The following is a 15,436-nucleotide window of genomic DNA, read 5'->3' as shown; positions in this document are numbered from 1 at the left end:
GTCACCTGAGAGTGAGAACAGTTACTTGTAGGGCAATTTTGTAGCCAGTGTTGCAGTATTCATGCGCCAGATATACTAAACATTCATATATCCCTTCATGCTTTAGCCACCATTCCAGAGGACATGCTTCCCTGCTAATGATGCTCATTAAAAATGCATTAATTAAATTTGTGACTCCACTCCTGGGTGGCAGAACTGTACAACTTCTGCTCTATCTTGTCCACATTCTGCCATATATTTCATGCTACAGAAGTCTTGGATGATGGCCTGGCATATGTCGTTCATTTTAATAACACTTTATCTGGGCCTACACGTACCCCCTCATTTCAGAAGGGTCATGTTAATGAGGCCGTTAGGAAAACAGGGCTTTCGAAGTCGGGGGGATCCTTTCAAAAGGCCCTGTCTACACAGGCGGCATGTGTTCCAAAAGCGGTACTTTTGAATTGCGTGCGGCTGCCCTTATGCTAATGAGATGCTGTGTATTCATGTCGGTGCCTCATTAGCATCTTCCAAACTGCCTCATTAACATGCCCACCCAAAAGGAGGGGGTACTTGTAGACCCAGCTTTTCACTGCAGATGTGATAAAACATAAAGAAGGTACAATATGAAGGTTCTAAAGATAGCTACAACACTCAACCAAGATTTATGAATCTGAAGTGCCTTCCAAAATCTGAGAGGGACTAAGTGTGGAGCATGCTTCCAGAAGTCTTCAAAGAGCAACATCTTGCATTGTCAGCTACAAGAGTACCCTCCGAATGTCTGTTCTTACTGCCAGGTATTGTTATAGACAACAAGCGGGCCACACCATCTCCTACAAATGTAATACAACTTTTTTGTCTGAGACTGCTTGAACAAGAAGTAGGACTGAGTGGACTTGTAGGATATAAAGTTTTATATTGTTTTATTTTTAAATGCAGTTATTTTGTACACAATTCTACATTTGTAAGTTCAACTTTCATGATAAAGAGATTGCACTACAGTACTTGTATTGCATGAATTGAAAACTACTGTTTAGTTTTTTTCAGTGCAAATATTTATGTGAGCACTGTACATTTTGTGTTCTGTGTTGTAGCTGAAATGAATATATCTGACAATGAGAACCATCCAAAATATTGATATAAAATGGTATTCTACTACTAAGAATGCAATTAATCACTCAATTATTTGTGATTAACTGTTTTAATTACTTAACAACTCGAGCTTCCAAAAGTGACTGAGGAATCCCTATAACTGGTGTTTAACAACACTTTGAACAAACTCTTGCCAAGATTGGTCCATTATTAAGGTTTATTAAAACTTGTCTAATGTTTACCTAGTGCAGGGGACTGGATTTAATGACTTATTGACTTTCCTTTTTCAGGAAGCAGCATTGAACTGGGGAAGGGATCCTGACTGAGAGAAATTCAGATGGTAAGACTTCTGAAATACATGGGGAGAGAGACCTTTGCTTTGAATTTATCTTAGCTTTTTAAATTGGGTATTAGTTGCATTCTGCCTTAGTACTAGTAATAACTTCTAAACTAGATCTTTCTTTACACAATTATTGTTTTATCTAAACCAGCGTATTTGGACTGAAGTGTTTTTGAAATTCAAATTTGGATATCAGGATTTGTACTTATTTTCTATTAAAAAATATCAGACTTTATACAAGCTTGTATTTTCCAGGAGAGATCTGAGCAGTACAAGATGTGCTTTTCTGGGAAAGTCTGAGAGTGGGAATTTGCTGATGTTGCTCTGCATTATAATTCAAGAGTGGCTGGCTAGAACACTTGTACAGTACTGCGAGTAACTAAAATGCTGGAGGCTGTGTGAGCACAATCAGGTGTTATAGCCCTCACAGCAAAGCAGTGAGAAAGGCAATCCAAACTGCAGCAAAGGGGACATCGCTTTTCATCAGTCTAGATTACACTCTAAGTAAAGTGAGGCTGTCCTTAGTAACAAGTTCTCTAATATTATCATATATGGGAGAGTGGTGACCTTAAAATCTGAAATAGATAGTATCACCATATGCATAACAGTCTGCACAACTATTAAAACATTTCCCCCTCCCAAATTTAATCAGGCTATCCTGAGATAATTTAAACTTGACAGACATTTACACCACCACCGTGCCAATATGTTATTACAGATGATAAAAAAGGTCCAGGAGATGGTCAACACTTTCCCCTTCCACTTACTAAAAATCTTGAATTTAGCTTCTAAATCTCCAACTAACTTTATATCCTTCAACTGAAATCTGGAGGGGGAAACCAATTGTTTAACTACTTTTTCTTTGTATGTGTGACATCTCTATTAACGAAACCCATGCAACTGGATGAGCTTAACCACATTAAGACCAAGAAATCAATATACAAATCATTCCTAATAAGACACTAACTCAGTGTTCTTTCTCTACTACTACTCTTCCAATAATTATTTATAAACCTGGAAGATGGTATTGAACAAAATCAATGCAATAGAACATTTCCCAGTTCTCCTGACCTCAGTTCCATATAAGTCTCTCTCTATACACATTTCATAGAGCTGATAAGGACCTCAAGAGATCATTGAGTCCAGTCACCTGACCTCATAGCAGGACCAAACACCATCAGAGACAAATTTTCTTTTTAAATCTACTTGCCCCAGACCCCTAAATGGCCTCCTCAAGGACTGAACTCACAACCCTGGGTTTACAAGGCTCAAACCATGGAGCTGTCTTTACAAATGGTCAGCTTGGATACATTAGAGCCTTACACAGGTATATTTAAATTGATGTAGCTGTAAAAATATACTTAGTGCAGACGAAACCAAGGTTGGTTCCACTGCGCTAACTGCCTTTGAACATAAGCAACACATATGTGGCATGTGTAATTGAATCAGGAGAAAGGAAGAGTGTCGTCTCAGCTGCTTTCAGTGAGATTAGCTGTGAGGTCACAAGCAGCAGATTGATACGTTGTTCAATTAATCAGAAATCTAATTAAAAAGCAAATTTTGTAAGCACAGGTAGTGCCATAGAAAGAGTATTTTACTCGTAAGGTATTTTCATACAACAGTTAGTGTTAACACTTCAGTAACAGGCATAGTAGATGATGAGAAAGGAAGTGGACAAGTGTACTGCCACAACAGCAAAAATTATCATTTGGTCGCAATGGCAGACAGCACACTTATGTTGATGCACAGCACTTAGCTGATCTCACTGGTCAAGAGATAGCTAGTTATGACATATGAGAGTCATTACGGAATACCCAGGAGGAGCCATCAGTTTTATGATTTAAAAGGTAAGAGGTTTAAACCAAAGGATAGATCATACTGAATTTACTGCTTACAGATTAGAAGGAACTGACTGGGAAAGAGATGAAAAAAGGAAGCTTGGACCACAAGCTACTTGAATTCAGAGTAGCAAAAATGCTCCTTCAGACCAGAGTGGTGAGAATAACTGATGTTTCTATTTGCTGACAATTCAGATATTTTTTTTTTAAAAAAAAAAGTGTGTTTTGGGTCACTCAAAAAACAAATATTTTCAGAAAAATCAAAAAGTAGTAATGAGCATTGTTTGGGTCAAATAAAAAGGTTTTGTGCAAGTGGAAAGAAAATCTTATGTTTTGATTCCAACATTTTTAACTTAATTTTTTAAAAAAAATTACCGAGGGAAATGTCAACCTGAACAATTGAAAGCATTCAAACTTTTAGATATTTTTGTGCTGCGGGGGCAGGGTGACATCCAGAATTTTGCAAAACTGATGTAAATGCCTCAAATCTTTCAGTGTCAACAAAGCTGCGTTTCCCATTGCAAAACATTTCAGCTGAAAAATTTTTGCATACTTCTATTCACGATGTAGTTTCTTGTACTTTTCTCTGAAGCCACGGTTAGAGACAATAACTGCCAGTTTGACAACTGCTTGGAGCCAATGTGTTCCTTTGGACTAGCAAAATAAGCTCTGCTCTGGTGAAGCACAGACTTTATTGGCAGTCCTCTCTCATTTCTCTGTGCCTCCTGTTAATAAGAGATCCTATGATACTGTGGAAGGGAGTGATATAGGCACTGTTACCTGAGGCACAGAGCTAGCACTCTATCAGGTCTATCTGACTAGGATCTAACCACCAAAAGACAGAATTTACGCAGATGAGGGAGGGATACAGACAGTTGTGAAAGTGGCATGTAGCCAAGTAGGCTCAGAGTTTGTCAAGGGCTGTAAACCAGAGACAAAGGAGAGATATTAGACAAGAAGGGGCATCATTAGAAACCAGTAACTGTTGTGCAACTCCACATTTCTCGTGATTTTGTGAGGCTACATTCTACTAAGGTAAAAAAAAGTGTGATTTGTTGTCACTTGTGTGGTGCAATCTGGGAGCTGTTGGGAACCATTGCACCACTCTAAAACACATGGCTGGCTTCAGGACACACACAACCACATCCAGCAGCCTTCTTGCCCTGCCCAGAGAATTGTGCAGCATACACTCATAGAATTAACCCCTCCTGCAATTGGTGAAAGGAAATACAGTAGCCCCTTGAGCTAAGATCCCCAAGTACTTCAATTCAAATTACTGTTTTTGATTAAAACATAAGTTTGTAAAATGACAAAAATATAGATTTTAGGTTACTATAAGCGATAGCAAAAAATCAAAGTAGATTACTTCGTGAAAAAAAAGCATAAATTAAGCAGAATGTACCAGCAGGGCTGGTTTTGATTTAACAGTCTCTCAGCCTTACTGATGACACAACCAGGCCTCCCGATTCTCAAAGCATGTACTGCACTTGCTTTGCAGCTTGTGATTCCCACCACTTTTCCAACTCCTTTTCTTTTGGAGTTTCTTCTAGGTCTGCAGTGTCCAATATGTTCTCCACTCGTCACAGGTCATAAATGGGACACCGCGGTGCAGCAATTGGCTCCAGAACCACATGCGGCTCATGGAGCCTTTAAATGTGACTCCTCCGAGCTACACACAAATGCCATTTGCCCCCTGGGGTCTTGCACTGCTCCTGGCCCCTGCCAGTGCAGCTGGCATGGGCCCCAGTTCCTACCAGCATTACTCCTACTGACTCGGGCCCCAGCTCCTGCCGGCACAGGTTGGGCCCTGGTGCAGCCACAGCTCAGGCCCCAACTCAGCTTGGGCAGCTCCTGCTGCTCCTGAGGTAGTGGCAGCTATGGCAAGTGCATTCAGTTTGCACGGGGAATACAGGGGGACTGGGGCTGCCTAGCTCTGGGGGAGTGGTGGTATTTATTGAGAGTGGGGGGGTCAGTGCCTGGTTGTGGGGGAGGGGGAGGGCGTTGTTAGAGGTGGTGGCTGTGGTGAATACAGAAGGAGGACTACCAAAAGTGGGGCGATCCTTCAGTTACTATTAGACGCCACTGTCCTAGCTGTTCAGTTATTGGGGATTAAACAAAACCAGAACAGATGATGTCACGCCCAGCCTTATGCAGCATCAGCATATGGCAGGAATGAATGCTTTGTTTCAAAAACAGGTCCCAGCCCAGTCTGTGGGGGAAAAAACAGACCTCCAAAACTGAGTCCAGAATAATGTGGGCTGGTCACATGCCCTTGAAGAGTCATAGGAAGGCTGAGCAGGCAGGGGATAAGCTTCTGTTAAGGACTATTGCTTCCCCTACCACAGTGGTTTTCAAGTGCCATTGCACACTGGTGTGCTGAGAGAACAGTCCAAGTGTGCCTTGAAATTTTGTCAACTTCCCCTTGCTGTAGCTCTTCGCAGAGCCAGAGGGAGCGCAGAATCCATGACTGAGTCCCAGCTGGCATGGGGTTTGTCAATCCCCCCCCCTCACCCAGTGACTCTTTGCAGAGCCATCATGAGGGGAAATAATGACCCCACAAGACCCTATTTGCGCTCGGAGGCAGCTAAAATGCTGCTTCCTGGCCCGAATGAGCTAGTGAACAGCCTGCTGCCACTCCCTGTGGAGTGAAGAGGAGAAAGGGAGGGCTCACACCTGTTGGAGCTGAGACGTGGTTTAAATACCACATCCTGGCTCCAATAGCCTGACAGGGAGGGAAGCCTACTTTCAGTGGCTCCTTGTTTCCTCACATCCCAGATTTTGGAAACGTATCTGTGCTCGCTGTCTAAGACAGTGTACTCCCTGGTGGATTGCAAACATTAATGCATTCAATCCTTATTTATCTTGCTGCATGCACTGCTGTGTTGCAAACCTCTCTAGTAAGACTGTAACAATAGAAAATGTAAGAAAATGTGATGTTTATGAGCAATCAATTCAGCAGAAAAAAGTGGGCGTGCCATGAGATTGATTGTTTCATTGAAGTGTGTCGTGTTACCAAAACATGTTGGGAACCACTGCCCTAAAAACCCATTATCCTGAATGTGCCCCTTACAACCAGCTATTTAGATGGGAAGCATCCTGCCCAGCTGGCATCACCCAGCTGTTGATACAGCTATGTAGTCAAGCTTCAGCTACATAGTCAATATTCAGAACTTTAGATGCAAAAATGATACAAGAATACAAGTAGTTCAATCATATTCAACAAATCATAACTTTTGCAATAACACCTAACGTGCCCCGTCTTGTACAAAATACATTATAACTACACAATCATCAGGTCATAATAATATTCCTATGAATAATAGGATGTGACAGGATAAAGTGTCATAAAGGGACTAACAAGTTTTGGGCTAAGCGTAATACTTGAATAGAGGCTTTCATGTGAGACATGAGGAGAATACTGAAGTTGGAAGTGATGGAGGTTTGCTAGTTATAGAAAAAGTCACCATCCTGTAGCAAAAATTTCAAAAATGCCTAATGTTTAGATGTTTCCTCAGTACCAATTTATAAGAATTTTACTAAAGTTATATGGAAGATTGGATGACCCTCTCAAGAGCTATTGTGTTGTATTTTCGAAAACTATATTCGACCATTAAAGTGCAAAACCAGTGAATTGTAACCCCACTGAAGGCACAAATCTCTATGTAAACATAACTTTGGATTGACTATTGATGATCAATATTTAGTGCTCACTTATGAAAGTAACAAGTCTCTAAAACTAAAAGCATGTACAAGTTGAACAATTAGTAATAATATATGTCACCCTTTTAAAATATGTTTCTAAGAGCACAACCACACAATACTGGTTTACATTACCATAAATTTAAGTTCCAGTTTATAAAATAGAATGTTTGTGTTCCTGAAAAGATTTAGATGTCAGTTGATAAAATGGTAAGTAGGACTCACTTTATTGAATAATTCTTGGTCTAGGTTGCAAATTCAGGGATTGTATAATCACAGGGTTGCTGCCAACTGCCTCACTAAAATAAATGGCTCTTGTGTTTCAAAGGAACAAATAATGCCTTAAAATGCAATATTAAAAGTCACTGGAAGTTGTGTTATATGCATTTTTATACAATCCTCATTTCTGTGTGGCAGTATTTTCTATCTTATTTAAAATATTGACAAAAACTACTGCACAGGCAAGCAGTTTTATTTGTAGCAGCACCTCCTTGGTTCACATTGCCTTAAGCAATTACTTTAAAGAAAGCACTAAAGTAATATTTTTTATTATTTTTTTTCTTCTCAGATTCAAAAATTCAATACAGGGACTGAAATACCTGCACAGAGATGCAGTTGTCACCATGATAGTGACACTATTTATTTTTCTGATCAACAGCCTTTATAGCTGATACACTATTTAATTACATTGTATGGATGCTGAGGTACAGTAACTTTTTTGCCATTTGATTTATACCTAGCCAGATATCAAGTATATTTGGTTTATATTTTGAAGAAAAAGACTGAAGTGAGAGGTTATAATTGCACAGTCAAAAACAGCTCAGTCCTATACTGCTCTTCAACAGTTCATTGCAAATTTCTTTGAAGGCAAGAGATGACCTGCTATGTCACATAAACCTATCCTTTATTTCTATTACTCCTCTCACAATATTCAACACTCAAATGTCTCCAGCTCTATGGGAATAATTTACAGATGATATAGGACATGGAGCAATTGCACGCCAATATTTTTACTAACTTCATGATTGTCTTTTAGCATCAAAAAGCTTACTCCTCTTCATTGCACTCTTCTTGGATGTCTTTGCAAATCAACCCTGAGCTTGAAACAGGATTTTCTGCAGCAAAGAGACAAGCAGTTCCTTGTGCCAGACAATACAGTCAATGCCCAGTTACTGTGATGTGTAGGCTTTAGAAAACTCTCTCATGAAACAAAGGCTTCAGTTTATTTTCATTGTTTAATTTGCAGCAGAATTTAATCTATTATGAATGATTAGAGAATAAACCTGTACATTGGTTTTAACAAGTGCCTGCTTCTACAGATTTTACATCCATGTGTAAATACAATGGCATTTTATAAAGAAAGCAGCTCAATGGCCTATTTTAAAGGTTCATTGTTCAAGAAATAGTTATTGCAGAAACAGTGCTAAACGTATTCTTCCGTGTGCAGTGGTAAAACAAATGGACCAGATCTCAGTCAGGGCCACAGTATACCCTCAACTTTTAAGCAAACACGTCCACTGTGAAATTCTGCCTAAAATTCAATTGCCCCACAGAACCTGCTCCTGCCCACAGTATCTGGTCAGGAGATGGACATGCATGTGTAAACTTAAAACCTAGCAGATTCCTCAGGGATCCACATGAGGTCAGAACCATCCTTATACATCCCTATGTTTCCACAATGACTCTGCCCAGAAACAGCACTTCTCCAATTCCCAGGGTACAGTGCTGTCTGTTTTGACCATGTTTGTATAAATATCTATTCTGAGGATTTTTTAATACTCAACTATATATTTCATATGTACAGAATTTGATACATAAATGCCACCTAATATTTTAATATATCTCCCAAATAAAGGGGAACAAATTATAACTTCTCTCTCTTTATCAAACAGTTATTCATTTATTTTTCACATTAGCTGTTTCAAGATGTAGCCTCATTGTTATCTCAGAATCCAGGGATTTACATGTGTAAATGAAAATTATATTTATATATTTGTAAATCTGCTAATGAAAATTATATTTGTAAATTTCTGCACCTGAAGAGGAGAGCATATACCACTACCGTATATCATGTCAGCTCTCAGGAATTAACAGAAACGTACCACTTTGAGATTCTGCTAGGTTGCTGGAACAATTTTTGTAGGAAGGGTCCTCAGAACCATTAAAGAAAACTGTAAACTCTGAATAAGAAGGAAATCATTTCAAGCCAGGGCACTACTAGTTCTAGCACCTACATCTGCTGGGAAAACACAGATTAATGAGGCTTCTTAAGTCTAGCCTATTTTCAAAAGCAGCATGGAACGGGAATGAAATTATTAACACTAAAATAAAACCTGATGCATTGCTGAGATTTTGCCATCTAACCTGCAAATGTCTAATTCAAGGGTACAAAATGTCCGTGGAGACAGAGATACAGAAATAGGTATGCAAAGCAGGGCAATGCACTGAAACATCCACTCACCATACTTTCTGGGAAGACCTCCTAATGTTCCAGAATTTCCCATGTTCCCTAGATGTGGCCCACGTTTTCATTTCTTCTCTACATGAATGGACCTGGGCGCAAAACCTGATATATGTGCAAGCAAACTGACAAACTATACTCACAAATAAGGAGCTAGATGTGCTATTACCTCCTCTCTGACGGATGCAGAAATAAATAATGTGGGGATATTTTAGAGGAGACAGGACGAAATATGCCTTTTCAAATAACTCTGAAATACGAATACTACATATACTATTGAAGTCCTGTGTATCTTACACATAGCTGATTTCAGTGCTGCTTAATAACAAGTTCTTTTGCTGCCATGGCATTAAGTACAAAAATAAACATGTTTTTCTTACAAGGTTCACCTCTTATAATCATATAAATTAGTGCATGTTAGACGACAATAATCCAATCTGAACTTCACTGAAGACATTTAATAATAATCATGTTTATAACCTTGGTGCTTTTACTGATCAGCAGATGGTGTTTAAATCACACACACAACTCCCATTAAAGTTAGTCAGGATTGTGCCTACACTTGAACTATGAAGAGTTCCATAACACTACCCCTAAGCAGCCCTACCAGTCTGCAGGACAGCATTTTGGTTTTTTATTAAGGAAAAAGGCAGATTTTCACCCACATGGAGAAATATTCATTCCCACAGTATTTTTGCAACATTGCCACACTGTTTCCAACAGATTCTCACATGACAAGCTACTCTCATGTGCACAGAGCCAACATAAAGACAATATACCGCTTGTAACCTCTTTTCAGGTCCTGTGTTGTATATCAACCTTGTAGTAGTCCTCTGCACAGATAGAGTTGCCATCTATCCAGTCGTTTATCAGAACATCCCGGTGCAGTGGGACCCTGCTGGCTCCAGTCAGCACCGCCAGCACCACTGACTGGACTGTTGAATGTCTTGGTGGTGTTGCAGCAGAGCTGACAGACTCTCAACCAGCTTTAAGTGGGTCCTGGTAAATGGCAAGAATGTTCAGCTCCTAGTCATAGAGAAGGCTACTGGGGCTCTGTGCACAGCCTCTGCCCAAAGCACTGGCTCCACAGCTCCTATTTGCCAGGAGCTACAGCCAATGAGAGCTGCAGGAGTGGCACCTGTGAGCAGGAGCAATACACAGAGCCTCTGGCCAGGCCTGTACCCAAAAGCTGGAGGAACATGTCAACCACTTCTGGAGGCCACCTGAGGTAAGTGCTGCCCAGATATCAGATCTTGAACCTGCTCGAGCACTCTGGTCTCCTGACCTCACACTGAGGCCCCCTCAGAGTCCTCACCCCATACCTGCACCCCAAATCCCAGCCCCAATCCTGAAACCCCTTCTGCACCCAAACTCCCTCTCAGAGCCCACACCCCACCCTTCTGCTCCAGCGCTGAGCACTCTCCCACACTCAAACTCCCTCCCAGATCCTGAACTTTAATCCCCTGCTCCAGCCTGGAGCCCTGTCCCCCATTCTGAATGCCTTAACCACAGCCCAGAGCCCACTCTTGCAATCTGAACACCAACTAGAATCTCCATCTCCTCCTACACTCCAACTCTCTACACCAACACAGTGAAAATGGGTGAGTCAGGGTGAGAGACAGTGAGTGACTGAGGTAGGGAGAAGTGGATTGAGTGGGGGTAGGAATTCAGAGAAAGGGCAGGGCAGAAAAAGGGCTGCATGAGAAAAATGTTCAATTTTTCTTTAATCAGAAAGTTGGCAAATCTATGCACAGGTTCTATTTCACCCAGAAGTGGATTTTGGTACAGGAAAATTTAAGGTATGTGTAACCCACACATTCTCTAGGTATAGTGTACTGTCCCATCTAGTGGCAATCTAGAGAAAATAGCGAGTCTGATCTACAGCCTTAACTAGTAGCCAGCTGGCTATCTGCTCGTGTGGTAGAGGCTCATACACTAGCACTGTGTCTAGCTTGCCAAGAACAGTCAGCAAAAGATATGCAAACTGTGCTCCACATTCGCGTATCTCTTGCTTGACCATTCTGTCAGGAAAGGTTTTCCCAAGTTTGGCTCACCCACACAGGGTCAAATGTAAGGAAAACCCTCTCTGCCAAGACATCCCTTCTTCCTCATGGAACAAGGAAGACAGAGATGTTGACAGAATGCTTCTGACACGGCAGCTGTCTACTGAGTGAGACCACCAGTCTCCTGACAGAAGCCTGCAGTTTAGACGCAGCCTAAGCTCCAGAGGGCCCAGGTTTGATTCTGCCCTCAGATAACTGAGGGATCTGTCAGAATTACAGATGGGCTTCACATGAAGAAGATACACACAGTACAATCATCTGCATGTCATATAAGCCTTCGCAGCCTTGTAACCCATAGCATGCAAACAGACTGCATACAGCCACACTGATTTCAATGTTATATGATACATGTTGCAGAATCAGGGCCTAAGAATTTAAGATATTAGATACAAAATATTAGACTAAGTTCTTTAGAGCAGAGAACATTTTTGTTCAGTGTGTTACAGTGTCTAGAACATTGGAGCCCTGAACTATGATTGGTATATCTATGTTGCAATGCCAATAATAAATAATTATACTGACCCTAGGTTAAACCTGTAATTTTTCCTCCTTTTTATTACAAAAGAAAAAAAACCCTAAAAGTGATATTAAAAGATATTCTCCAATTGGTTCCTCCTGCTTTTGTACATAAAGAGCTAATCATGTTTATATTACAAGCATCTGATTCACCTTGATTACGTATAGGAGAACTATGCACCTAGTGACCAAAACCACTCATGCAAAACTCCCACAGATGTCCGCTGGTCTTATTAACATAATAAAATCTTTGGTCCCTCTCCCAATAAAGTCAGAGTCTTTTGATGGATTTCAGTGAGACATGGATTAAGTCCTGAATGAGTAAATCAAACAGCATCAGATTTCGATTTTTTTTATCATGTATGTTAAATACACCAGCAACAAAAATATCTTCACACACAGCATTAGTTTATTATCGCTATATTCAAAACAACAATTAGAGTAAGTCATGCAAATGGTCATTTTCAACAAATTTTGCTACTGCTTTAAAAATATGAAAAAGTAAACACACTATTAACGGGCTTATAGATCAATAAGTCTGAAGACACCAAAAGCCACTGCATAGGTAAACCAGGTAAAACGCAAGGGAAATATAGGAAGAACCTGGACCAACAACACTGTATGCCCCAGAGTTTAAGCCACTATTTGAAACAACTTTGTGGGGGGGAAAGCCATTAGCAACAGGCTTAAACATGCAGGCTGGGTCTCAGCCAAAGTCCACTGAAGCCAATGGAATTCTTTCCATTAACTTCAATGTGCTTTGGATTGGGCCTATGTAATATTTAAATCATATTTACCATATATTGTTGTATTTTTCAGATCCACACCAATAATAATGTTTACCTACCACACCACACACAGTGGGCTAAACTGTTGTACAAATTTATTTGCCCACCACAGAGAAAATTTTGAAACAAGTTTCATTCCATTTGTTTTAATCCAATATTTACCAAAAAGAGAATGGCACTTTAAAAGCTTTAAGCCCAATGCAATGTTATAGGCACAGGTTATCACCTTTGCTGCTTCTATTTCTTATTGGCAAAGAAACTGAAGTAGGTGGGTGTTTAAATCAAGAATATTGCAAAAAAAAGACTCCTGAAAGATACTAATATAAATGAACATATTTCCTACAACACATTTGCCAAAAGGTTAATATTGCAAAGAACCAAAAGTTTAAATTGTATCAATAGGCCTGCATGAACTAAGCAGATAAGTGCATATACCTCACATAAGAGAGAAGATATAGATTTTTAAAGCTTACCATTATCATTTTTAAGATTCCCATTGTTGAGCTGTTTTAATCTCTTCTGGTGTGATTTGCCATTATAGTGAATTTGTGCTTGAGCAGCAGAGTTCAACTGAATGTTACAAACATTGCACAAAGTGAAATTGGTGTGTTTTTTCTCTTCTTTCTTTTCCTCACTGTCATCAGGTGTTACTTCTGGTTCGCTTTCCCTGTCTGGTACACTGGTGAAACTTGGGGTGTCAGAATGATTACCCTGGGGTACATCTGGGGTCCAGGGCTTCTTCATATTTTCTAAAAAATAAATAAACCACAATCATGAACAATGCACAGTATTCCAACACCTGGAATGTAGCGAGAAGCACATTTGGTTAGTTTCCATTTTTTATTTTGGTTCTTAAATAATATAGTTTCATTTGACACTTCTGGCTTCCTCTTGGTGAGAAGTGCGTTTACACATTTTAACAGGGCCAGTAAGTCTGTCCCTGGAGTTAAACCATCACTGCAAAATCCTTTTCTGATCACATTCTATTTTGACTGTCCACTTATTTTGATGTATTTGTTCATTAGCTGAACAAAACAGGAAGAATGAGCACATATGAAAGAAGCATTGCTCTAGTGATTAGGGTCATTGAACTAGGAACCAGGGAACCTTTGTTTTGCTCCCAGCTCTCTTATTAACTCACTGGCTACATCTAAGCTACAGTGACCTGTCAAAAGAAGATCTTCCAACAAAACTTCGGTCAACAGATCGCATCCACACAGAAGAGTGGATCAAAAAAATGATCCACTCTGTTGACAAAAAGTGGCCACACTCCTCAGCTGTTTTCTTGACAGAACAGGCCCTGGAACCCCATGAGACATGGCCACATGGCTGGCAAGCCCTTCCAGGAATCCCCACCAGGAGCACCCTCCCAACCCACACTCCCTGCCCAGGCTGAGGCTTGCAAAGCTAATGTAGGGTTCCCATGCATTCTGTGAGAGAGTATTTTCTGTCCAGTTAGCCATTATGCCAGAGCAGCCCCCGGGCTTGTGCTGATAACCCTGATTGCAGCCATCCTCCACCTCCTCCAGACCTGCCACCAGGATCAAGGGAAACATCCTCAGTGCCCCAGGGCCCCACTAGGCACATCTACCACCAGTGCCGACTGGTGGGACAGGCTCATCATGGGGCAGTGGATGATCAGCAGTGGCTCCAGAACTTCCAAATGTGGAAGGAGACCTTCCTGAATATCTGTGCCTCGCTCACTCCTGCCCTCCCACTGAGGGGGAACCCATGGGGAGCGGGGTTGGGGGGAAGCCCCATTCACAGAGAAGCATGTTGTCCCACGCTCACACATACCTGATGCCAGGGGCAGCACTCTGGGGTGGGGGGGTGCACTGACAGAGCCCAGGAGGGAAGTGGGGTGGGAGAGGGAAGAGGACCCCACTGGGGGCCAGGGACACCCTCTCTCACTGCCTCACTCGTCTGTTTGGCCTCCACCCTGTGCAGGTAGTGGTAGCCATCAACACCTTCCTGCTCTGGAAGGCTGTCCACCACGCAGACCTGGACAGAGTCATGGACAGCTTCACCACCCTGGGGTCCCCAACTGCTTCCACACCATCAACAAGACCCATATCCCCATCCATGCCCCAGACCACAGTGCATCCCAATAAATCAACCGCAAAGGTACTACCCCATCATGCTTCAGACCCTGGTCGACCACCGGGGATGGTTCCTCGCTGTGTACATCAGGTGGTTGGGCCAGGCATGGTATGACACCCACATGTTCCACAACTCCAGCCTATCCTAGAGGATGGAGGAGGGCACCTACCCTCCCTCCTGGCACCTGGCATTCTGCATTATGGGGGACACTGCCCACCCCTCATGCTCTGGCTCATGAGGCCCTACACCAACCAGCTGCACCAAGCCAGGACCTCGTTAATGCCTGGCTCAGCCAGGCATGGAACAAGGTCAAGTGTGCATTTGGCCATCTGAAGGCACAGTTCAGGTACCTGCTGACCAGCTGGATGTGGGAGAGCACAATGTCCCCCAAGTTGTGGCCACCTGTTGAGCCCTCCATAATCTTGGGGAGGGGATGAGGGGGAGACACTGGCCATGGCTATGAACAGCTGGGCATGGCTCCCATCTGCCAAGCACACAGGGATGGGCTGCAGATCCAGGAGGCTGCGAGGGACAGCTTTCCCCATGGCCTAAAAAGACCC

General features: G+C 41.7%; 1 protein-coding gene across 1 annotated transcript in view; it reads right to left on the bottom strand.

Annotated features, from left to right (window-relative positions):
* ZNF385D (zinc finger protein 385D) overlaps nucleotides 1–15,436 on the bottom strand; it is a 724,747-nt gene that overhangs the window by 537,223 nt on the left and 172,088 nt on the right. Inside the window, exon 2 of the mRNA XM_074984479.1 lies at nucleotides 13,250–13,525. Coding sequence (XP_074840580.1) covers nucleotides 13,250–13,525 — 276 coding nt within the window. The remainder of the gene's footprint in view (nucleotides 1–13,249; nucleotides 13,526–15,436) is intronic.

The sequence above is a fragment of the Carettochelys insculpta genome, chromosome 2 (assembly GCF_033958435.1).
Source record: "Carettochelys insculpta isolate YL-2023 chromosome 2, ASM3395843v1, whole genome shotgun sequence".
Lineage (NCBI taxonomy): Eukaryota > Metazoa > Chordata > Testudines > Carettochelyidae > Carettochelys > Carettochelys insculpta.
This window is presented reverse-complemented; position numbering and strand designations above follow the sequence as displayed.